This window comes from Suncus etruscus, chromosome 8 (assembly GCF_024139225.1).
Source record: "Suncus etruscus isolate mSunEtr1 chromosome 8, mSunEtr1.pri.cur, whole genome shotgun sequence".
NCBI classification, from domain to species: domain Eukaryota; kingdom Metazoa; phylum Chordata; class Mammalia; order Eulipotyphla; family Soricidae; genus Suncus; species Suncus etruscus.
Window position 1 is genome coordinate 111,254,118 of NC_064855.1, and position 25,622 is coordinate 111,279,739.

The 25,622-nt window shown below is 44.9% G+C and overlaps 2 protein-coding genes across 2 annotated transcripts in view; one reads left to right on the forward strand and one right to left on the reverse strand.

The window, feature by feature from the left end:
• The window catches only part of DNAJC3 (DnaJ heat shock protein family (Hsp40) member C3), a 38,764-nt gene extending 27,655 nt beyond the window's left edge, over positions 1 to 11,109 (forward strand). The window contains exons 6-12 of the mRNA XM_049778705.1: positions 598 to 779; positions 1,616 to 1,735; positions 4,315 to 4,420; positions 4,507 to 4,627; positions 8,961 to 9,093; positions 10,159 to 10,307; positions 10,942 to 11,109. Of these exons, the coding sequence (XP_049634662.1) occupies positions 598 to 779; positions 1,616 to 1,735; positions 4,315 to 4,420; positions 4,507 to 4,627; positions 8,961 to 9,093; positions 10,159 to 10,307; positions 10,942 to 11,099 (969 nt within the window). The 3' untranslated portion in view covers positions 11,100 to 11,109. The remainder of the gene's footprint in view (positions 1 to 597; positions 780 to 1,615; positions 1,736 to 4,314; positions 4,421 to 4,506; positions 4,628 to 8,960; positions 9,094 to 10,158; positions 10,308 to 10,941) is intronic.
• Positions 11,110 to 12,352: 1,243 nt separating this feature from the next.
• The window catches only part of UGGT2 (UDP-glucose glycoprotein glucosyltransferase 2), a 128,457-nt gene continuing 115,187 nt past the window's right edge, over positions 12,353 to 25,622 (reverse strand). The window contains exons 38-43 of the mRNA XM_049778517.1: positions 24,949 to 25,075; positions 23,356 to 23,543; positions 20,522 to 20,632; positions 14,039 to 14,070; positions 12,659 to 12,728; positions 12,353 to 12,439 (exon numbers count right to left, since the gene is read on the reverse strand). Coding sequence (XP_049634474.1) covers positions 12,353 to 12,439; positions 12,659 to 12,728; positions 14,039 to 14,070; positions 20,522 to 20,632; positions 23,356 to 23,543; positions 24,949 to 25,075 — 615 coding nt within the window. The remainder of the gene's footprint in view (positions 12,440 to 12,658; positions 12,729 to 14,038; positions 14,071 to 20,521; positions 20,633 to 23,355; positions 23,544 to 24,948; positions 25,076 to 25,622) is intronic.

Sequence of the window (25,622 nt, forward strand, 5' to 3'; positions counted from 1 at the left end):
TGATGGATGTGAAAAGTTGACATGACTTTGAGACTAGGTAATAAGTACTTCTCAGTCTTACCACATAAATATGCTTTTTAACGAAAATAGAAATCTCAAGCTTTTCACATAATTTTTCTTTTTTCTTTCTTTTTTTTTTATAAGGATTTAATTCCCAGGAGGTAGCATTTTGTAAAGAGAGAATTTTATTTACTTAATAGCAGAATAAAAATGTTTTGTGAATTTTGTCCACAATTTAAGCCCAGATTTTATTTCTGAGGCTAAAAATTAGAATTGTGATATACAAAAAAATGGTGATAGGATATTCTCTCTGAAATCAAATATATCTTACTGGGGTAAAAACCTAATAGTATGAGCCCTCCTGTTTTCAGAATTTTAGAGATATAACTAAATAGGCTCAAAAAGGTTTTATATTCTTACAGTATGCATCTGTTCATTCTTGTCACATTTAAATTAAATTTTAAATTCTGATGGTATTATAAGAGTAATGATGATGTAATGATGACAAATACTTAGATTAAAATACATAAGGATTTATACAAGTATAAATGTGCATATTACTATTTCTTAATGTTTTCATACTTTGTTTCTCTGAAGGTTTGTGTTTGGGATGCAGAACTACGGGAACTTCGAGCTGAATGTTTTATAAAAGAAAATGAGCCTCGGAAAGCAATAAGTGACTTAAAAGCTGCATCAAAATTGAAGAATGATAACACGGAGGCTTTTTATAAGATCAGCACACTGTACTACCAGCTTGGGGACCATGAACTATCTCTCAGGTTAGTTCTCGCAGTCAGGGAATCCCTATTCCTTTTAAATCCCAAATCCAGAAAACAATATTTAATATTCTCTGTTTATGTATTTGGGATCCCTCAGTTTGCCTTCCACGGTTTATTTTCATGAATGTGCTTGCTAAATTAAGTAGGAGGACTGTTATATTTGTGGGGGCAAGTGGAGTGCTTCCATACTTCACTTTTCTCTTGGACATAGTAAGTTTGTTATCTGGTGCATTGCTCTATATAACTATATTGTACATTATTCAGTCCGTATGTCTTAATTATTTGTAGTTTTTTGAAGATTTATTGAAAGTAAAAAACATTGTATCATTGTGAATTAGAGGAACAGAGAGATACTCGATCTGAGTTTCAGGCCTGTTTTGTTCCAACATCCGTCCCTTTACCAGTATCCACCATCCTTCACCAGTGTCCCCAGTTTCCTTCCAGCCCTCAGCCTGTCTCTGTGGCAGGTAATCCTCCAACTGTCCTCCATTATCCTAGTGTTCCCTTCCTTGATTTACCCCCTCCACATTCACCCCAGTGGCAAGCTTCCTACTGAAGACCAATTCTCCTGCTTTTCATGAAACTTAAGTAGAATGATGTGAGGCGAGTAAAGGGAAAAGTGTGTGTACAAGAGAGAACACAGGCTTCTCTAGAGTGGAAATAGGCAAAGAAACAGACAAGCCAGCGAGCTGTGTTAAGCAGAACATGGGTTTGCAGAGCAAGTCAGTACGTCTTGTTTAATTGTCACCATAAAATAACCCTTTACTGTGACTGTTTTTAGTCTACTCATTGATGATTTTGATGTGGTCTTTTCTCCTTTTTAAATATCTGAGCAGTGAAGTTCGTGAATGTCTTAAGCTTGACCAAGATCATAAACGGTGTTTTGCACACTATAAACAAGTAAAGAAACTTAATAAATTAATCGAATCAGCGGAAGAGCTCATTAGAGATGGCAGGTAAGAGAATGTTTGCACCATCCAAGACGCTAATATCTGGTATGCTTTTCCTTCTGAGCCATTGAAGAGGGAGTGAGTGTCCAGTCTCTCTGGCCCCTAAACCTGGGCTCTAAAGCAGCAGCATTTCAGTGTGCAGGTCGCAGCCCTTTGGGAATCATGTGCCACAGTGGCATGTAAATCAAGATTGATCTGTTTTCTTTTGTTTGCCATTATTGAGGGGCTGGAGGCTGAGTGATACTTTTTTAATTAATAAAGATGCATAATGAGATACAAAGTCGCAAAGTTGATCATGATTGAATTTCAGTCCTACAGTGTCCCAACATCCATCCCTTCAGCACATTTACCACACATTTACCACCACCATCATCTCCAGTTTCCCTTCTGTGGAAGATTTTCTTTTTTTTCTTTTTTTTTTTTTTAATTGTTATTGTGACCAAAGTGCATTACAAATCTTTCACTGCATCATTTATGGTACATAGTGACAATGAATGAGGGGCATTCCCTCCACCAGTGCTGTCCTTTCTCCGCCCCCGTTCCGAGTATGCATCCCATATCTCCCTCCTCTACCCCCCAGAATGCTAGTGCAACTGGTCTCCACTTGACAGCTTGTTGTAGATTGAGCATCTATTCCACCGTCATTGGAGATAAAAAGGATAAGAAAAAGGGGAGAAAAAAATTTGGTGACAACTACGAAAAAAAGAAGAGAGAGAAAAAAAAAAGAAAAGAAAAATGGAAGAAAAAAGAAAAAAATGGACCCGACAAATAAAAATAAAAATAAATCTCTAAATAATAACCACAAGAGTGAAAAATAAAGAGAAAAGAGAAGAAAAATAAAGTAAAAAACTAACAAATCAAAACAAAACAAGAAAAAGTATGGGTGCTGGAGTGGTAGGGTTTGGCGTTCCCTCCACCTATTTTTTTTTTTTTTTGCATAGGCACAGTAAGCATTAGGGAAGAAAGGGAATTCCCGTGGCCTAGTAGATTCAGGGTTTCTCCATCCTTGAAGCATACCATCATGGGATCAACCCCTGGCTCCATTTATACTTATTACCCCATCCCAAATGCTTTTTTGTGATGCCAGGAAAGTTTCCTCTCAGTTATGTTTGAGAAAATGAAGCCACTGTAGCTAGCGATCTTGGTATTTGCGCAGATTATAGGTCAGGGTCTAGGATAGAGTCTCTAGGTTCTAGAGGTTCCGATCCATCGTTGTTGTCTTCAGTCTTCTGTAACACTTGCTCCCTGTTTTCGTTAACTCAGTTTTATTTATTTGTTCTATTTTAATATATACATTTTTTCTCTATCCTTACCATTTTTGGTGCTGCTTGGTACAAAAAGCTTTGACTGGGATAAAAGCCCAGATCAAAACCAGACGACAGAGACTGTATGTGCAGCCTGTCATCCTTACCCAGAATAGCACCAGCAACACTGTATGACACCATATATTTTTGTATGGGCACAGTAAAAAAAGGGGAAACCATAGACACAGAAACAAGATCTTATCTTCTAGGGATAAGAACTCACTTTTTATAGCAGAAGGGTGCCTCCCATCTTGAACATGTGTCATGTGGATACAACCAGTCCCCAGGATCCCCGACGTAGAAATGATACAGCTCCGGGCAACAGCACCAGGAACTAAGCTCCATTGGGAGATTTATAACACTACTCTGGCACCAACTTGTGCCAGTTTTGATATGACAACGAGGAAAGGAAAACTTGACCTAAGACCAGGCTGTCCTATCACATCACCTAACACTAAATGGAAATCAGAAGAGACATCGTCCTTTGAACTGTGAAAAATAAGAGCACCAACAACAGAAAACTTTGACAACCGTGACTGAACAGAGCCTACCTTGGGACTAATAAGGAAAACCCTACCCTAGGCTGTAGCCCAGGACACATAAAAAACAACAACAACAAGATGTCTTATTGCAGAGGTCCAACTTGGACAACAGAGACCGTGGAATATTAATTTCTCTATCTCTCTGTCTCTTTCTCTTTCTTCTCTCCTCTCCTTTCTCCCCCTTCCCCCACCAAATTGTGTTTCTTTTAGGCACTATGGTTTGCAATATTGTTGCTGAAGGGGGATCATGCATATTACTTTCCTCCTTTCCAGCACCCCAGTTCTTGTCCAGTGTGATCATATCCAATTGTTTTTTGTCATGGTGGTCCCTTTTCTGTCCTCAGTGCATTTCCCCACCACCACCTCTGCTTTTTGGAAAGCTTTCTTTCATGGACCTGACCTCCTGGTCCTTGTCTCTAATGTCCTTGGTTATTATTACTATTAATATCTTATATATAATCTCCTATAATGAATTTGACCATTCTGTGTCTATCCCTCTCTCTCCCTTTGACTCACCTGATGGGGCTGAGTGATTTTTGTCATTGTCTGGAAAAAGTGTGGTGGACTAAATAAATGTGTGAATCTCCTCTATAGATAGTAAGAAGAGAAACAGTTTTGAAAGCACCTGTTCACTCAAATAAGCAGCTAGGCAATGGAGAGTGCAGAATAGAGGATTTATTTTTCTCTAGCTCTGGAAGTAGACTTCCTTGTTCCTTATTGTGATTTGGTTATTTCTTAGATACACTGATGCGACCAGCAAATATGAATCTGTCATGAAAACAGAGCCAAATGTTTTCGAATACACAATTCGTTCAAAAGAAAGGATCTGCCACTGCTTTTCAAAGGTAATGATCACCGAGTTCCTAGGCGTGTCAATGGTTAGCATACGTAATGACCCCTACACAACTTCTTTCCTCACATTGTATTTCAGGAGGAGAAGCCTGTGGAAGCTATTCGAGTGTGTTCAGAAGTTTTGCAGATAGAACCTAGCAATGTGAATGCGCTGAAAGATCGAGCAGAGGCCTATTTGGTAGAGGAGATGTATGACGAAGGTAAGCGATGAAGGATTTAACGAGCGGCAGGTCCAAGCTGATGATGTTGTGATAGTCATGTGCTTGGCGACCTGCAATCTGGTGATTTGAGAGAACTGGCAAAGAACTAGAAAATTACCCTTCCTCATGGATCTGAGAAGGTGCACCATGGAAGGAAGGATTCTCTCTAAGTCTAAAAATAAAGGGACTGAAAAGCTACTATAGTAGATAAGGCATTTGTCTTGCACTTGGCAGACCCGGGTTTAATCCCTGGTACCTAATCCATATGATCCCCTGGACTCCACCATGAGTAATTTCAAAGCTCAGAGCCAGGAGTAAGCCCTTAGCACTACCAGGTATGCCCCCACTCCAAGCCAAAAAAGGAATATAAAAATAAAAAAAATAGGGACCAGAGAGATAGCAGAGAGGTAGGGTGTTTGCCTTGCATGTGGCTGACCTGGGATGAACCTGGGTTTTGGTCCCCAGCATCCCATATGATCCTCTGAGTCTGCCAGGAGTGACCTCTGAGCACCACCATGTGTGTGACCCAAAAACAAAACAAAACAAAAAAAGAATTTAAGGGGCTGGAGAGATAGTGTGGAGGTAACGCGTTTACCTTTCATGCAGAAGGACCCTGGTTCGAATCCCGGCATCCCATATGGTCCCCTGTGCCTACTAGGGGTGATTTATGAGCATAGAGCCAGGAGTAACCCCTGAGGGCTGCCGGGTGTGACCCAAACCAAAAAAAAAAAAAAAAATTTAAGCTATGTTGTAGATAAATTAGAAATTCTAAGTTACGGGGCCGGAGTGGTAGCACAAGCAGTAAGGCATCTGCCTTGCCCGCGCTAGCCTAGGATGGACCGGGGTTCAAACTCTCAGCATCCCATATGGTCCTCAAGCCAGGAGCGATTTCTGAGAGCATAGCCAGGAGTAATCCCTGAGCGTCACTGGGTGTGGTTGAATAAAAAAGCAAAATCAAACAAAAAAAAGAAATCCTAAGTTACAAAATGGAAAATTTAACTTACAGGTCTTATCGCCCAGAGGTGGCCATTATAATTTTGGATTTGTATCACTCAGACTTTTGTCTGTAGATACACACATGTAAATACACATATGTAGATACACAACACTATATATGTAATATGTATACTATATATGCACTGCACATAGTGTGTAGTCTACACACTAATGTATATGCCATATAGGTCTACATACAAGTGTTGTGAGTGGCCAGAACCATAGTACAGTGGGCTGACCAGGGTTCATTTTCAACATTTCCTATGGATTCCTAAATCCAGCAGGGTTCTTGAGTGCAGAGCCAGGAGTAAGCCATGAGTGTCACCAGATGTGGCTCCCTAAAACAGCAAACAAAAGATCTTCTTGAGCAATATTTATAGCGTTCACCCTACCTTATTAGAACTGAAATGACAAGGTTTTTTGCTGGATGTTAGAAGGACCTTCAGTTAAGGTCAGCAACCTATTTTGTAGAACCTGTCTGTGACTGCCGGGCCCTTCCAGGTATGTGAAGTTAGTTGTAGGGATAGGCTGCATGCCCCACTTGGAGAAGACCCCAGAGTTTTCAGCCTCAAAACCTGCATCTCTGGAGTTTTTGTGTTTGTGTCTCTGCCAAGATGCTGAGCTTGGTCATGACGTGATGAAATTCGGCCATTCATTGGTGCAGGGGTGATGGTGGGGTATGGGAACAGCTGCCTAGACTTCAGCAAGGCAGGCATTTGGCCTGCTCCCCACCTGAGGGTAACCAGAGGCAAATTGACTTAAAATTGTTTTCTTCTGTTTGGATCAAACCTAGCAATGCTCAGGATTTATTCCTGACTCTGTACTCAGGAATTACTGAGTTACTGGTGGTGCTTGGGGGAACCATATAGGATTGAACCCAGGTCAGTCATATGCAAGACAAATTCCCTACTCATACTATCTTTGGCTCCAAACTGACTTTAATTTTTAAGGAAACTTGATGGTATCTTGTAAAGAACATTGCATAATACCAGTATAATGGGTAGATGTGTCCTTGAAGTTTGTTTTTCCTTTGATATTTTCTCTTCAATAGAAGTTAGTTTCTGGGGTCAGTGCGGTGGCGCTAGAGGTAAGGTGTCTGCCTTGCCAGCGCTAGCCTAGGACAGACCGTGGTTCGATCCCCTGGCGTCCCATATGGTCCCTCAAGCCAGGAGTGACTTCTGAGCACATAGCCAGGAGTAACCTCTGAGCGTCACTGGGTGTGGCCCAAAAACAAAAAAAAAAAAAAAAGAAAGTTTCTTTGGGGCTGGAGTGATGTGATAGCACAGTGGTAGGGCCTTTACCTTGCATGTGGCTGACTCAGGACGGACCTGGGTTCAATCCCCAGCATCCCATATGGTCCCCATAGCCAGGAGCAATTTCTGAGCATGTAGCCAGGAATAACCCCTGAGCATCACAGGGTGTGGCCCCCAAAACAAAAATAAACCAAACATTTCTTTGGGGAACCTTTTCAAATTATTACTTTATGAGTAAAATGGTTGAGTCCCAAGTTTAAAATTGAAACTGAAATATTTCATGGAGTGAGGGAGAGTTTGTAGGTCTCTAAATTTGGTGAGATGGGGAAGGAGCCTGGATTATTGAAAGTCAGAGTACCACTTAACTTGTCTGATTTGAGTCAGATATAAATGCATCATGTTTTATATAACTTTGGCTAAAAATGTCATATGTTAAAGTGAGAACTTTTTTCTATTCTGGATTCTTTCTGTGTTTGCCTTTTTGCAAATGAGTGACTTAAATGAGGAGATGTACATATTGAAGGGAGAAAACATTACTGTAGATTAGCAAAGGTGAACACAGAGCTTTTCCCCTAAAAGCTTGTGAGAGTATCAGGGAAGAGACTGAGGGAATCTCTCAGGAGAGGATGAGTGTGTGGTGACTTTCCAGACCCTTTTGATCCTTCTAGTTCTAGACCTGATAAGAAAATGCTAGAGCCTGTGTTGCTTCCATGGCCATGTTCTGAGGACCCTACACCCACTCTCTTTTCCATTGTTGGTGCTGTTTCACATGCCCACACACATTGCACAAACCTTCCCCCTCCAGAGTCACAATGACTTTGTGTATGCGGGTGCTGAACTGAAAAGGTATTTTGTTTTTTTGTTTTTTGTTTTGGTTTTTGGGCCACACCCAGCAGTGCTCAGGGGCTACTCCTGGCTGTCTGCTCAGAAATAGCTCCTGGCAGACACGGGGAATTATATGGGACACCAGGATTTGAACCAACCACCTTTGGTCCTGGATCGGCTGCTTGCAAGGCAAACGCCGCTGTGCTATCTCTCCGGGTCCCTGAAAAGGTATTTTTTGATGGCACTGTGGAGTGGGTGACAGTGACATTCCATATTGTACGTAGTTTTAGGGCTGGTGCACCGAGGCAGGAGTTAAGATTAAGACTCCGTTCCCCTCCTTGTGGGTCAAAGGTAGTGCTGGTATGTATGTCATGCAGGGTAACTGAATCTGTCCCTCTTTCCCCAGTTACTCTTATTATAATGTGGACAAGGTACCTTCCTCGGCCTCTTCCAGGATTAAGCATTGCTGAGATGAATTTCCAGGCCTGTTAGCAGAGATGTCTTTTCCTATTGTGAAGTAGTTTTGCCATAAAGACCTAGAATTTGAACCTAGTGAATCATCATTTGAGTTAAGGTGTTGGGAGAACAGTAAGGGAAAAAAACCTCTTGTTGGTGATGTCCCAATAACACCCCCAGATTGGGTGATTGGTGAGTGGGTAGCAGAGACCAGGGGGCTCAGACAAGAGTTGCTCAGCTGAAAATATCAAAAGCAGAAGACAAAGGGCCACATGGAGATCTGGAGGAACTTTAGTGCAGTGCAGTGTGTGTGTGTGTGTGTGTGTGTGTGTGTGTGTGTGTGTGTGTGTGTAGGTTAAACAGTCTTGCTGGGAGCACATAGGGCAGACAAATGCCTTCCTCCACTGTGTGAGTGCAGTCAGAGTAATGTGGGGGTGTTCTTGGCTGGCGAGTAGGTAGCGAAAGGCAAGATCAAGCAGAAACTCAGTATGAGTACAGGGAGTCTTGGCACAAAAAGTTGTTCTTTCCAGGGAACTTTGGGACACTTCAGAAATCCAGCTTCCTAGACCTGAGCCAGGCAGTGAAAAGTTGTTCTTTCAAAGAACATGGGGATAACTTCAGGCAGCCTTCATTCTCTTTGTGAGCCACTTGGTTTATTGGCTATTGCTTCTGAGGAACCGAGCAGTGATGGAGAGAGAATGGAGGACCAAGGGTCTGGCTTTAGAACCCACTTTGAAAATTATACAGAGGTCAGAGGTGATCATTCCTCCTAATAATTGTGTCCACTTACTGTGTTTTGACAGCTATTCAGGACTATGAAACCGCTCAGGAACACAATGAAAATGACAAGGAGATTCGAGAAGGCCTAGAAAAAGCCCAAAGATTATTGAAACAGTCACAGAAACGAGATTATTATAAAATCTTGGGAGTCAAAAGGTAAGTTACTATTTAAAAATCTTGCATGATTAAAATAAAAATCCATTGTTTTACTGTCTTTGACTTGTGTTAAAGATGTTGAGGCTTAAAGCAATCTGGAATGGGTAGCAGCCCTGGCTGGAACCGTGGGCAGTGGTAGTTGGTGACGCAGCCATTGAATGAACTGTGCTGTGCAGGAGGAGGGCAGGGCGGGAGGGGAGACGTCTCTGGGCCTGCAGCACAGCGGGGCCATCTCTCAGAGTGCACTCGAAAGCTCTTTGAAGTGAAGTGTGCTGTTCACTCAGTCTGTGCTCCTGTCTACCAATGACTTGCAAGAACCAGTGGCCTTTCCATCAAGTTTGAAGTCTGGTCCCTTAAGCAAATCTAGAAGCAAAATACAGGAAGAGTCAAAGCAACTCTTTACACACCAAGAATGGAATGACCCTTTATTTGGTTTATTTAAATATTTTTTTTATTTTGACCACATCAAGCAATTCTCGGGTGCTCCTGGCTCTGCACTCAGGAACTATTTCCGCAGGCTCAGGGGATATTGGGGATTAAACTCAGGTCAGCCCCTTGCAAAGCAAGCAAACACCCTCCCCACTATACCATCTTTGCAGGCCTCTGCCCCAGTACTTTTTCTTCTTTTTTTGGTTTTGGGGTCACACCAGGCAGTGCCCAGGCATTACAACTGACTCTGCACTTAGAAATTACTCCTGGCAGTCTCAGGGAACTGTATGGGATGCCAAGGATTGAACTTGGGTTGGTTGCATGCAAGGCAAATGCTCTCCCCACTATGCTTTCACTCTGGAGATATTTTAAAGGGATGATCATAAACTGTCAGGAGCTCTTTTATTTGCTCCTAGTGGGGCTCTAGTTCACGTGAATGCATGTCTGAGGAAGCGTGGCTGATTCTGGGACCATCCAGAACAGGGCACCGTTGCCTGTGAGTGATGCCCTCAGCTCTCATTTGTCAGGGTTGGGAGGTGGAGGGGTGAGGCAGGGATCTAAGCTGGCTTTCTGTTGCATAGTAACACAATAACATAACATATTACAATAACATACTTCAATTTGATCATCCCTTAGAAATGCCAAAAAGCAGGAAATCATTAAGGCTTACCGGAAATTGGCTCTGCAGTGGCACCCTGATAATTTCCAGAATGAAGAGGAGAAGAAGAAAGCAGAGAAAAAGTTCATTGACATAGCAGCTGCAAAAGAAGTGCTCTCAGACCCAGGTACCACCTCCTCTAGAACCCCCTCCAGAGCTTTCTGGAAGAGCCAGGCAGTGGGGAGGGCATTTGTTTTCCTCCCTGACAGAGGTAAGGTGAGGACGGTGTGAACAGACCCGGGACTGGTACCCAGCCTCGCACATTCATAGGTCTGGGTCCCTCGAAAGTAGCCACAGTGTGGGGTGGGACCATTTTGTGTGGAAGCCGAGCTCGAGTCTCCTATTCTCCACCTGAAACAACTGATGTCTGTTGTTGAGTGTATTCGGGGCATTTCCCTGACCACACAAATCAAAGACTGGACTGTGATCCCAAGCTCTGGGAGCCTATTTGGGGGGCCAGCAGAAAGGCTCAGTGCGGGCAGGCAAGCTTTATGCCAGCCCCGGGTGAATGTCACAAAATTAGATTAGGCTGGAAGAGTGTGAGGCCTGCTGTTCCCAGGAATGCCCTTGAGTAGCTTCTTATGGGGGTGAATTTGAGGGGTCCTGTATTTCAGGGTGCTTCCCCCTTCTCTAGGGCTGGTGCTTCTCCAGTCTCATATACCTGGGCCTTGTCTGGGAGGAAGGAATCTAGGAAGTTTCCCAGGTGAAAATTTGTTATCCCCCCATGGTCAATGGGTCTTCAGGCTGGCTTCTCCTTTCAGAAATGAGGAAGAAGTTTGACGATGGAGAAGACCCCCTGGATGCGGAGAGCCAGCAGGGTGGCGGTGGCAACCCTTTCCACAGGAGCTGGAACTCTTGGCAAGGGTTCAATCCCTTTGGCTCAGGCGGACCATTTCGGTTTAAATTCCACTTCAATTAAACCAACTGTTGTTCTGCTCTTCCTTCCCATTTTTTAAAGATTTAAAATCAACCACCAACCAACCAACCAACCAACCAACCTTGTTCCAGGATCCTAACGAAAACGTTTTCCAATCTTTCCGTTTGCCCATGACCAAAGAGCCGTCCTGACAGGAGCAGTGGCTTCCGATCCCGGTAGACTGAGGTTGACAGGCTGGCGAGGGCTGTGAGGAGCGGCTCTCTTACTCAAGAGCCACCTGTCTCTGGGCCATTGTGTGAGTGGCTGAGACAGGCTTCCTTGCACAAGTGCCCTACGCTATGTCCCACTTCCCTCCTTCTCAGCATCTAGTGAATTCTTACAGCCCTGTGAGGTGTGTACGGGCAGGGCTAGCCCTAGTGCTGGTAGAGAAAAGATTGAGTGTGGTGTTTTGAGGGGTGAGATTCTGGTGGAGACCTGCTGGGTGACTGAGCAGCCTGGGGCACACATGCTGTCCTGGAGAGGTATCACAGCCCAACCCCCAGGGGGCTGTTGTCGGGCGAGCAATTTCCCACTTAAAACGATGCTGAACAGAAAGTCTGAAGTTCTGTTTCAGTACCTGCAAAAGCTGACAGAAAACCACTGAAATAGAACTCTCAAAAGCTTCGGGACCTTCTGTTGAATATAAACATAATAAAAAAATAGATTATATATTAAAATAATATGCAGTGGTACTTTAAATAATACTGTTGAAGTGCAAATTGAGATACTTTGTAAAAAAAACTGGAGTCAGTTAAAATTTCCTGTAGCAGGATTGGCTGAGATTATCAGGTTGTCCAGATGACAGAATTCTGTACTTCCCTTTATCACCCAGGTCCCTGACGACACCCCCTCCCCCAGGAACTTAGCTACTCTGAGGTGAACCTGCCTCTTTCCTGACCTGGATGCCTTGAGATGTTCTTGTGTAGAGAAAAACAAAACAAAACAAGGTTTACAAATCAGCCTGTTTTGGCTGCTGTTTCCACTCTCAATATTGCGTCTCTCGGGATACGTTCTTTTAAGACACAACCTATTCAGTCTTTGTATAACTGTGTATTTTTTTTTCCCTTAAAGAAAGCGTGTCACTTAGTCAAGTACATGAACTATTTATGGGACTATTGATGCTGCATTTAGAATCTAAGGACTGCTTTTGATGAGAATCGTGACACCTTTTTTCTGGAACAATATTGGTTTGTTTTTTCCTCAGCATTTTTGTAGTAGTTTGGGTCTAATTTATTATTTGTATGAAAGCAAGCCTTTTAATTTCGGTTGTGGGAGGCCTGCTGGCCCCCCATGCCCACAACAGCCAAGCACAAATCCTTTTCCTCTTTTCGTCGCTCTGAAACCTACGTAGCAAAAACACTTCACTAAGAAAACTCACGGGGATAAGTTAGGGAGACACGCCAGTGTTCTTTCTGCGGCTCTTGTGGAGAAACCTCAAGCTGCATCGTGAAAATGAACTAGAAGGCAGCTTGCATTTGGCTTAATGTCTCCAAAACTCGAGCCACTATGGAAATAATTGCCCGGGGAAGTTGTCGAATCTCTGCTCTCAGAAATCGCCTCACCTCAGCAGCTGTAATTGTTCTTTTCAGTCCGGTTCTTCCACAGATGATGTCACTGTGATCGCTTTGAAATCTAGTGGTAAGAATTTTCACAAAGAAGAAAGAAAGGCCAGCCAAAATCAGTGAGTCAGAGGGAAAGGGTAGGAGAAGAAAGGTCTCTGGGGCCCTGCCTGTGCCCTCGACCTGCTGTCCAGAGGTGTTTTCCATTGCTTTATCTCTACTGTTAGCAGCCTTGCTTTCTGGTTTCCGAAGCTCACTGTGGCTCTATGAGCTGCTGTAACTGTGCCCTGCTTGTTGTTGGGGGAGAGAAGGAAGTGGTGGCGCCCTTTGCCAATGGAGGGAGAAAAGGAAGGAAGGAAGAACAGGGGACAGGAGGGAAGGAAGGAGGAATAAAGAAATATCCAGCAGGAGGCCCTCAGCATCTCCCCAGATCCTCTGTCTGCTCAGCAGTGACAGAGACAAACTTGGGGCATGTCAGCGGCCCAGACTCAAAACAGCATCTGAATGGGGTGGGACCCTGGGTGGGTCTGCCAGCCGCTGGTGTTTGGCATCTTTTTAGATGCTCGTCTGCTTTTGCAGCAAACCCAGTGGCCTATGTCTCATGGCTGTTCCACACCAGCAAGTATTTAAGCACATGACATGGCCCGAAGACATAGAAAAGCCCTCCCTGGAGGAGCTCGGCCATGTGGTTGCCTGTGGCCCTGGGAAATGGAATCTCCAAAGCTAGTAGTTTACATACATGAATTGGAGATAACTATACTAACTTTAAAATGCCATTAGTCAGTATTAAAAGCATCAGTATCAAACAGCATTTAGGGACTGTTGAACAGATTGAAAAAAAAAATACTGTAACACAAAAAGGCAAATAGAATCACGATTTATATTCATGGAGATAGGGAAAGGTTTTCTCTGTAAAGAATCCTTCTAGCTCAGAAGGTTGAGGTGACATCTAAGATCGTGGGGATAAGTTATGTTATGCCTACAAGGCTAAGGTGGAAAGGCCCCGTGGTTCTTTAGGAATGGCAGCGTTGCCTGGCACCTGGATAACCCTGAGGAACTGAGGCAACCCTGGGGTCGACTCCCCTCAACCTAAAGGGAAGGAGATACCAAGTGGTTATGAGCCAATTTGATGGTGAGCATTTCTTCTGTCAGGAGCAGGGTTTCTTCCGTAACTGCTCATGTTAACCAGTGGGGATACTTTTTCTACATGGATGATCTCATTTGCTGAATGATTTAAGAGTAAAAACTAGCCACTGCGTGGCTCTTTGTATAGTAACAGGGTTTGTTGCTGTCACCTGCAGTGACAGGCAGCCAGAGAGGAGGAGAAAGAGATGTCGGGGAGCTGGAGGTCATGATGCCCTCCCTTCTCAGGCAATCACTTACTCCATGTCGGCCGACTGGGTAGTCGGGAGGAACTGAAAAGTAATGGGAAATGGGTCTCAGACATGTCTACAAATATGGGTACTATTTTTCTGCCCATGTATTTTCACATTTAATAAAAATATTTATGGTCAAATTAGCACCTTGGTGTTTTTATTTTAATTAACTTTTTTCATTGAATCACCGTGAGATATACAGCCACAAAATTGTTTATGACAGAGTTTCAGTCATACAATGTTCAACATTCTTCCCCAGTGCACATTTCCCACCAACAGTGTCCCCCATTTTTCTCCCCTCTTTCCCACTACCCTCTCCCCTGCCTGCCTCTGCCTCTGGGGCAGGCTCTGGCTCTCTCTCTCCCCTTCCTCCCTCCATCCCTCCCTCCCTCTCTCTCTCTCTCTCTCTCCCTCTCCTCCCCCTCTCCCTCTCTCCCCCTCCCCTTCTCCCTCTCTTTCTCTCCCTCTTTCCTCTCTCTCTTCTCTCTCCTCTCTCTCCTCTCTCCTCTCTCTCTCCTCTCTCTCTCTCCTCATTCCCTTTTAGACATTGTGGTTTGCACTGTTGTGCCTATCACTTTCTCTCCTTTGAGCACTCAGTTTTTGTTCAGAGCAAGCAGTCTTTTCCTACTATCACTGTCCTGTCCTAAACACTTTGAGTTGGATTCATTTTGAATCCCTTGATGCAGTCTGAAGCAACGCTGGGAAACATGAGATGCTGGGGTCCTACCTCTGCGGGGATGGTGCTTCCTGGCTGGCTGCAAAGGCGTACCCTTCCTGTGGCAGAATCACAGGCCAGCACTGCAGCCCACCTTACACCTCTGTTTCTATGAAGGTGCTATTGTGTTAGAGTGTATGGGAGAATGGGGAGATGCCACAGAGCTCAGGTTTCTAAAGTCCAGCTCCAACCTCTTGGTTCAAGGTACCCTGAGGGCTGTGGACCAATAGTGTGGAATGTTCCAGTTTCCCCATCACCTGCAAGTCGTTGCAAGGAGCAGTCAGTTCTAAGCTCTGGGTGGTATCAACTGTGGGAGGCGGGAGGAAGGAGAAATCCCAGTTTCTTTAAGCAGCATGGCCCCTCCCTGCCCTGTGTGCTCCCTTCTTGGCTTACTCCTTTGTGAAACAAGTCAAGCTATTTCTTCTTAACAGAGTTCACCCCTTCCCCTGGGAACTGCAAACCGCCTTCCCTGCTGAGTGGACCTGTCCTTGGACGTAACGGTCACAGAAGCATAGGGTGCCAATGGTTTGGTCCTTGGACCAAATGCCTCATACCAACCAGGTCACATCTGGCTAATGAAAAGGGAGGTGTCTGCAAAACTTGGGTCTTGCCAGCCTTGGCACTGATGTACTTCCAGCCCTTGCTCCATCTGTCTACTAGGCTTCCTCTGGCTCAGCAGACGAGCTGGCAGGACTGTGAGACTCGTTCCTTCACTGTGTGTCTCTGCCACTGGCTCCTTCCCTAAAAAAGCCTCAGTCCCTGTTTGCTGGTGCATGGGGAAGTCTTCTAGTGGGTTCCCAGGTTTGTCCCAAATGGATGTGATTCCTAAGATGCCTCACAAATAGCGAGTTAGGGTTAGGGTTACTCGCTAAGGCTGTATTCTTTTTTTTTATTTTTGGGCCAGACCTGATGACACTCGGGTTACTCCTGGCTAGGTGCTCAGAAATCGCTCCTGGCTTGGGGGGCCATATGAGACGCAGGAGATTCCTGGGTCAGCTGCATGCAAGGCAGATGCCCTACTGCTGTGACATCGCTCCAGCCCCAAGTTTTCTTTCTTTAAAAATTATTAAAACGTAGTTTTTTTTTTGTTTGTTTGTTTTTTGTTTTGGCCATACTTATGGCGCTCAAGGGTTACTTCTGGCTCTGTGTTCAGAAATTGTTCCTTAGGAAGGCTCGGGGGACCATATGGGATGGTGGTGGTTGAACCCAGGTCCGTCCCGGATTGGCTATGTGCAAGGCAAATGCCCTATCCCTGTGCTACTGCTCCAGCCCCAAATACCATGGTTATAACGTTATTCATATACAGCTGGTTTCACCCCCCACAGAGACAAAATTGTTCATGTTTGAGTTTCAGTCATACAATATCTAACACCTCACCAGTGCACATTTCCTGCCACCAATGTTCCTAATTTTCCTCCTACCTTCCCCCCTGCTTGCCTCTGGGCAGACATTTTTCTTCTCTCCTCTCTCTCTCCCTCTCCCCCTCCCTCGCTCCTTCCCTCTTTTTCCATTTAGACACTGTAGTTTGCAATATTGTTACTGAAGGGGTATCATGCATATCGCTTTATATCCTTTCAGCACCCAATTCTTTTTTTTGTTTGTTTGTTTTTTGGGCCACAACCGTTTGACACTCAGGGGTTACTCCTGGCTATGTGCTCAGAAATCACCCCTGGCTTGGGGGGACCATATGGGACGCGGGGGGATCGAACCGCGGTCCATCCTACACTAGCTCTTGCAAGGCAGACACCTTACCTCTAGCTCCACCTTCCCCGCCCTCAGCACCCAATTCTTGTCCAGAGAGATCCTTTCCAACTCTCATTCCATAGTAGTTCCTTCTCTGCCCTCACTGTACTCCCTGTTCTTCCTACCATAGACCAGTTTTCCTGCCTTCATCTCTTATTATCTCTGGATAATACTATCTTTTTTGGTTTTTGGTTTTAGTTTTTGGTTCTTGGGTCAGTCACACCCAGCAGTGCTCAGGGGTGACTCCTGGGTCCACGCTCAGAAATCGCTCCTGGCAGGCATGGGGGACCATATGGGATGCTGGGATTTGAATCAATGACCCGCATGAAAGGCAAATGCCTTACCTCCATGCTATCTCTCCGGCCCCAATACTATAATTTTTTAATAAGCGGAATCCTTTTGTGGGCCACACCCAGCACTCAGGGATCACTAATGGAGGTACTCAGGGGACCCTATGGAATTCCAGAGATCAAACCCAGGTTGGCTGTGTCCAAGTCGTGCGCTTTAGCTGCTGTTTAACGGCTCCAAGGAATTTGAAGGCTCAGCGGGAATTAGTGAAAATTTCGTATTTCCAGCACTGATTGTGCCTTGTTACTTGGACAGTCCAGTCACTTTTAGGCTCCATGACTTTGGCTCAGGGCATGTGCAACTGGACACACCTTGGCACACAGTGAAGGCCCCTAAAATCCAGCCTTGGCCAGGAACCCTCGATCTCTGTGCGGTTGGCAGTGGCATCCCTAGCCTAGGCTGACTCCTCTCGTCCCAGATTCACTCCAGCAGCTGTGGGTGCCACAAAAGAGCAGCACCGAACTGCAGGATCAGCTCACTGAGCTCTTAGAAATCCCCTTCGTGGGGTTGGGACAATAACACAGTGGGGGACCCGGGTTCAAGTCCCAGCATCCCTGCCAGGAATAATTTCTGAGTGCAGAGTCAGGAGTAAACCCTGAGCACTTCTGGGTACAGTCAAAATCCAAACTAACCAACTCAACAACAACAACAACAACACACACAAAAAACTAACATTGCCCCTGGTTTCACCAGCACATCCTCCTCATCTGCAAATGAATTTATCTATCCTTCCTTGGCTCACCCGTGACCCTTCCCTATCCCAGATTTCATCCTGCATGCCACTGAGGTAGGCTTCTCCAGAGAAGAATGTCCCTTTATACATTTTTACTTGGGAGACTTAGTTAATGTCATTTATATCAATCTGGTGCCTTCTACAGGAGTGCCTAGCCCACCCCAGGTACTTACATATGTTAGGACATTCATGAGGGGGACCTACTAGATTCCTGGCCCGAGGCAGGCGAAGCTTTTTCGGACATTCTCTTACATGATGCAAGAACAGGAAACTGGCCCTGGGGGCTGCATTTCTGTTTGCACAGCAGTTAGTGCTGAAAACCCCTGCTGGAGACTAGGGGCTCTCAGGTGGACCTATTACTCCAGAATCTGCCTTCCTAGCCTGGTACCTTAATTGATCCTTTTCTCCTGTTCCCTCCAAATTAAGAAACAAACAAAAAAAAGTTAAACGAAAGCCAAAGTGTGACTTTTCTGAAAGTCTCCATCATTTGGGGTTGTGGTTTGGTCCAATATTGCAAACTCTTGAGAAATTTTTTGTTGCATTGTCTGGTTTTTGGGCCACATCTGGCGGTGCTCAGGAATCATTCCTTTTGGTGTTCAGGGCCCCATATAGGATGCTAGGAATAGAACTCGAGTTGGCTGCGTGCAAGCTTAGGGCCCTACTTGCTGTTCAATCTCTCTAGCTCCTTGATAAAATCTTTTACCTCAAATTCAATCACACTCACTTAAAAAAAATTCTTTTTTTTTTTTTTTTTTTGGTTTTTGGTTTTTGGATCACACCCGGCAGCGCTCAGGGGTCACTCCTGGCTTTACACTCAGAAATTGCTCCTGGCAGGCTCGGGGGACCATATGGGATGCCAGGATTTGAACCAAAAATATAAATAAATCCTTTAATTGAATTGCCATGAGATACACAGTTACAAAATTGCTTGACTGAGTTTCAGTCGTACATTGTCCAACACCCTTCACCAGTGCACATTTCCCGCCACCAATGCACCAAGGTCCCCAGTTTCCCTCCCATGTTCCCCTCTCTCTCTTCTTTTTTTTTCCTTTAAGACACTGTGGTTTGCAGTATGATCACTGAAGGGATATCATGCATATCACTTTATCTCCTTTCGGCACCTAGTTCTTGTTCAGGGTGATCATTTACAACTGTCATTGTTATAGTGGTCCCATCTCTGTCCTACCTGTACTCCCCACTCTATGTGGCAAGCTTCCTCCTATGCACTGGTCCTCCTGGCCCTTTTCTTTGGGTATTATTACCATATCTTGTTTTTAATATCCCACAAATAAGTGCTATGTCTATCCCTCTTCCTCTAACTCATTTTGCTCTGTATAATACCCTCCATGTCCATTTATATATAAGCAAAATTCACGAATTCATTTTTCCTAAGAGCAGAGTAGTATTTCATTGTGTAGATGTATCACAGTTTCTTTATCCACTCGCCTGTTCTCAGGTTCTTGGGTCGTTTTTAGATTCTGGCTATTGTGAACAGGGGTGTGATGAACATAGGAGTAAAGAGGGCTCTTCTGAATTATGGTCACACTCACTTTTAAAGGACAGTCATAGCCGCCAGCCTGCACATGGGGGTGGGGTTTTGCATGTGCTCTGAGGGGAAGGGTTTATATTCAAGGTAGGGTGAACAGAGAGGCAAAGAGTCTTCCACATGGGAACCCTGAGCCAAAGACTCAACAACCAAGAGGCCTTGTCCTGAATTTCTCAGAAACTGCAAGGTCCTGTTCCATAAGCTGGTTGGTAAATGGCCCTCTAGGGCACTGTGTTCGAGTACCACCCCACTGCCTGCTTAGGCTTGCTTAATTCCATATTTGCAAGCCTCAAAGCCCTTGGTTGGAATACTTCTGCCAACAGATCCAGTACCTCTACACCTCCCTGATCACCCTTCTTTGCTCTCTCTTTGAAAGCAATTGGAATTGTTTGGAAGTAAATGTCCCTTGCTGTCCAACACCCCTCAACTTTCCCAAGCCAAGTACCAAGGTAGGTGAGGTAGGCAGTGATCTTGGGGCTTATGGCCCTTTTCCTGATCTGAGATGGCTCAGGCATGCCAGAAAGTCCTGGTGTGGATGATCCTATCTCCACTCGTGGGGACAGCCAGACTGGCATCACTAGATAGGGACTCGGTGACCAAGTCTGGTCCAGTCCTGCACACCAACCATGCTATGGGAGTGGTGGTGTTTCTGAATATTCACTTCACTGGCTATTAGCACACAACAGGCAAGCAAAGTGTTTCAAGCTCAGTCCCTCAAAACCACACCAGTGTCGGATGACTGCCCTGTGTGCAGAAAAACAAGGTTCAATCCCAGCTCCCCCACTGCCCAATCCGTTGGTCCTCTCAGCCCTTCCAGGAGTGATCCCTGAGCACAGCCAAAAGTTAGCCCCATGCACCACTGAATATGGCCCAAACCAATAAAATATAAATAAAACAAGCCAGTGTTGTTTTAATAAGAATACATAACCCATAAACCCACTATAACATTTTATGAAATTCAATAGCGGAAACATGAACCATATTTACAAATACTGTGTAGGCTTGAAGGTGAATGATCTCCAGAGCAGCCTTATTGCTGTTCCAGAATCGGATCCTATTGAGGTTTCATTTCATTTCTCCTGTTTTTATCATTCCGAGAGCTCCACGAGTCCTTTCTTGTTTTCAGAGGAAGGAACCAAACATGTTGTTTTTGAAGATGTCCGAGGAACTGGACAGAGCTGGGCAAGAGGGCAGAGAGGGGGCCCTGGATGCCCACCAGCAACTCCTTCCTCCTTGCTATTGGAGGAAATATGAACTCGTCTGATGAAAGCCCATGTTTGAAAGCAAGAAGGGCCAAAGGGACAGTCCAGTTTTAAATATGAAATGGTCCCTTCTCATATGACTTCAATGGGCTCAATAGTTTAGGCACATTGCTTAAAAATATAATAAAGATACTGATCTTTACATGAACTTCTGAAAGTCTCAGCAGGAGTTCACGGTTGTCCAACAGGCAGTGGAGTGCTTGTGGGTCTCTGTCGCTTCCACATAGCCAGGAGGTGCTAGAGCTCATCGTGCGCTAGAAATGGAGGGGAGGAAAAGGGATTTCGTTCTTGAAGGTCCAAAGACAAAATACATCCTGAAACTTCGAAAGGTTCCCAAACTTGGTAGATGTCGGAGGGCCTGGTCCTATGTTATTTTAACAGCTGTTTACCTCTCTCTTTGGCAAGAGACCAGCATTCCCTCCACCGTGGTGGCCCTTAGACAGAAACTCTAGAGTTTACCTACTGGTTAGTAAACTCTGAGGAGCCCCAATTGCTTTGTCACCTCCTGGATCTCCTCCCCAATAACAGAGGCCTTAGAAGTTAGAGACTCTGACTCTCACCCTATTTCCTGCCCTCAATTTTAATGGAACAAGGACGAGCAGAAGCCAATGAGCAGAGCAGCTGCCCCTGCATCACAAGCTTAATTAAGGACATGAAGAAGTCAACAGCAGTGCTCTCAGAGCTCGAGTACATTCTCCGGGGCCAGAGCAGTGGTGCAAGCAGTAGGGCGTTACATGCACTAACCTAGGACAGAACCTAGAATCTAGAGCCTTGGTTCGATCCCCCGACATCCCATATGGTCCCCCAAGTCAGGAGTGAGCGCAGAGCCAAAAGTAACCCTAGTTTCACTGGGTATGGACCCCCCCCAAAAAAAAAAATAAAGAGTACATTCTCTAAGTAATGCAGACAATGGAAATTCAAGATGACCACTATATGGCTTCAGTAAAGTCCAACAGGCCTATTACTAGTCAGATGGATTCCATCAAAACCTCCCAATAGTGGGGCCAGAGAGATAGCACAGTGGGTAGGGAGTTTGCCTTGCATGCGACCGACCTGGGTTCCCATATGATCCCTCATTCCAGGAGTAACCCCAGAACACTGCTGGATGTGACTCAGAAACCAAAAACCAAAAATGAAACAACTCCAAAAATAAACAAAAAATGATCTTCCAACTGAATTCCAAAACTTTACCAAATCTAAGAAATGTTTTCAAAGAAATGAGTAATAATCCCTCTCAGATTCTACAAAATGATAAAGGCAGAAGGCTATACAACTCATTTCCCTCCCTTCCTTCCTTCCTTCCTTCCTTCCTTCCTTCCTTCCTTCCTTCCTTCCTTCCTTCCTTCCTTCCTTCCTTCCTTCCTTCCTTCCTTCCTTCCTCCCTCCCTCCCTCCCTCCCTCCCTCCCTCCCTCCCTTCTTCCTTCCTTCCTTCCTTAGTTTTTTGTTTGTTTTGGGGCCACACCCTGTGAAGGTCAGGGGCTACCCCTGGCTCTATGCTCAGAAATCGCTTTTGGCTGGGGGGCCCATATGGGATGCTGGGGGATCGAACAACGGTCTGTCCTAGGTCAGCCATGTGCAAGGCAAAAAGCCCTACCGCTGCGCCACCACTCTGACCCTAAAACTCATTTTCTGAGGACATATATAAATTACCATGATACTTAAACTTAGAGAACACTACACTACAAGAGAAAAAAAATTGGAGACTAATATGCCTGATGAACAACCAGGCATGACAATTCCCAGCCAGGAATAGCACTTAGATTCTCCAGATATTAACAGCATCACACAGTGTGACTGAATAGAAATTCTCTCAGGGATAAAGGAATGATTCAATTTCCACAAACCGCACCAGTCTCACTCAGCACCACACTGCCAAGCCTGGGTACATAACCATTATGAAAATACAGCTGGGCCAAACTTCATTGGGAAGAACAAGAGATCTGAACCTTCTGGGAAGACCCTCCAATGAGTGTGTGTGTGTGTGTGTGTCTGTGTGTGTGTGTGTCTGTGTGTGTGTGTGTCTGTGTGTGTGAGAGAGAGAGAGAGAGAGGAGAGGAGAGGAGAGGAGAGGAGAGGAGAGGAGAGGAGAGGAGAGGAGAGGAGAGGAGAGGAGAGGAGAGGAGAGGAAGGGAGAGGAGAGGAGAGGAGAGGGGAGGGGAGGGGAGGGGAGGGGAGGGGAGGGGAGGGGAGGGGAGGGGAGGGGAGGGGAGGGGAGAGGAGAGGAGGGGAGAGGAGAGGAGAGGAGAGGAGACCCATTCTTTAAAGGGGAGAAGTGTTGGAATATAGCTGGTGGTGCTCAGGAGCTCTTCCTAGCTCTGTGCTTTGGAGTAACCTTAAGTAGGTGCCAGTGAGTGAATTTGGGTTGGCCTCATGCAAGGCCAATGCCTGCACCCCCTTTTATTCTCTCTCCTGCTCATGGATGCCTATTCTTGCCACTTTTAGTCAACGCAGACTGTCAGTCCGAATCAGTAAACATAGTCAAGAAAAGCTTGTTTTTGTTTTGGGGCCACATTCGGCAGTAGACAGGGCTGATTCTTGGCTCTGTGCTCAAGAAAGCTTGTTTTTCTTTTGGGGCCACACCTGGCAGTAGTCAGAGCTTACTCCTGGCTCTTGTGTTCAGGAGTCACTCCTGGTAGGCTCCTGACACTATGGTATGCTGGGGATTGAACCTGAGTTGGTTGCATGCAAGGCAAACGCCCTACATGTTATGCTATTGCTCTGGCCTCACAAAATAAATTTTTTTTGTTTTGTTTTAGGGCCATACCAGCAGCTCTCAGGGGTTACTCCTGGCTCTCTGCTCAGAAATCGCTCTTGCAGGCACTGGGGACCATATGGGATGCCGGGATTCGAACGATCGTTGGTCCTGGGTCAGCCACTTACAAGGCAAATGCCCTACTGCTGTGCTATCTCTCCTGCCTCCAAAAATGTTCTTTATACAGAATTACTTTTTCTTTTGATCTAAAGCATTATCATTACCTTAGTTACTGGGGCAGGGGTGGTAATATAGTTTTTCAGGCAGAGTGAGTCTCCTAGAGTGTTTCCTGTTATTTCACAGTGAATTAGGCAAACGGGCATTCGGCAGTTACAGGTATTAGGCAATTGACAAGAATAAAAGCAAAATGATGTGTAAGATTCAGACTGGAGGAGATAAAAACAAGCTTTTTCTGCAAAGAAGATGTGTAAGTTCTTAGAAAAGCTCTAGAGAAACAACTGAAACATTCTTCTGGAAGACCAACATAATCAGAGAAAACAAAAATTCACATAGTAAACAGTAGTCAATATTCAAACAACTACAGTAGAAGGTATACTGAATGTCAAGAGCCCATTCATAATAGCAAAATGCCTCAGTATGCTCAAATTAGATGCATAACCTAACTAAAACATAAAACTTTATGAGTTTTTGAACTGGGTAGGGTACTTGCCTTGTAAGCAGCCAACCTAACTTTGATCTCCAGCATCCCATATGGTCCCTGAGCACTGCCAGGAGTCACTCCTGAATGCAGAGCTAGGAGTAAGCTCTGAGCATCTCTGGGTGTGGTCCAACCTCCCCGCCACAAACACAAAATTTTTTTAATGAATTTTGACAAAAAATATTCCACTGAACTCAAATACAGAGGAGACACATGCTCTTAAACAGGATGGCTTTCATGAAGAAGTCATACTTCCCAAATTAACTAATAAGAGTAAAATAAAATGGCCCTCCCACCTCCACTGTAAAAGAAACAAAAATAATCTCTACACTCAGACTAACTGGCCTAAGGCTTTCACAGGAATAAAACCAAGAATAACCAGGAAGAAAAGAAGAAAAGGGAAAAAGGGTTGATCAGCCCTCTCCGTCTTAAAGCCCTTTGCTGACTAGTGGGATAGAACAGACCAGTGGAACAGAAAGACCCCAGTAAGTTTCACTGCTCTCTTTAGTTTTCTTCTCAGACAGTTTCTCCCGGGATGTGGGCATGTAAGTGCTCCTTATCTGGGTGCTCACAGAACTAGCGACTGTTAATCCTTGAGAGTCTCTAGTTTAAGACTGATGCCAAGGCCTGCCACTGGCTGCTTACACTTGAACTGTGTTGGCATACACTGCTGCACTGGCATCAACATGTAAGAAATGTTGTTGTAATGTTCCGTGTGGCACTTTCCTTCCCCTTTGCTTTTCCTTCACTTCCTCCTCTCTTTTCTTTCTTTAAACTCATAGGGTAACCATATCACTTATAGAATAATCTTTTTCGGGGTCCACACCTGACACTCAGAGATTAGTCCTGACTGTTCTCAGGAATCACTCCCAGCTGGGTTGGAGGAGCCCAAAGGGATGTTGGAAATGGAACCCAGGTCGGCAGCAAGTGAGGTAAGCACCCTTCCCACTGTGCTATTGCTGGGGGAGAATAATTTTTCTTATTGTTATTCTTATAATACCGAATTGTCTCTATATCAGACAGTCACATTCATGGGGGTTGATTTTGTTGGGGGGGCCCATCTGGTGCTGTTCTAGATATGATTCCACCTCTGGTTTGCCAGGAAGTGAGTTGGTGATAATATGATGTAAGTTCAGAGTGTGAACCGTGGCTGACTTACTTGGACTTTTACTCTTGCTTCCAAGGTTCTCCAGCAGTTGGCGAATCTCCGTATCATAGTCCACCCATTCGGGGACAATCCTGGCAGCAGCTTTTAGTTTGGGCTCTTTGGTTTTGGGATTATTGCACTGAAAGTTAAAGTGAAGTCATGTTAAGGACAATCTGTGCTTCAAGGAAAACTCGAAGCTACAGCTATACCCGCAAATGAAATGCTCCCACCTTTTTAAAAAAATAAAAGGCAGAACTCTAAACAATTATGCGTAAAATAGCAGCAGGACTGGATTTAGTTTTATAGAGAACAGCTGAAGGGAAGTGACTTCATCTAGTTCCTGGAAGCAGCAAGCAAATACCATGATCAGAAATCTCAACAAACTGTTTAAAGACATACTGACTGTTTATATGAAGGTGTCCGACAATTCTATAAAATGGTTCAACTTAGGGGCCGGAGAGATAGCATGGAGTAAGGCGTTTGCCTTTTATACAGAAGGTCATCGGTTCGAATCCTGGCGTCCCATATGGTCTCCCGTGCTTGCCAGGAGCAATTTCTGAGCATGGAGCCAGGAGTAACCCCTGAGTACTGCCAGGTGAGACCCAAAAATCACACACACACACACACACACAAAAGGAAGAAGAAAGCAAATCCCCAGGGTCTGAGCAATAGCACAGTGGTAGGGC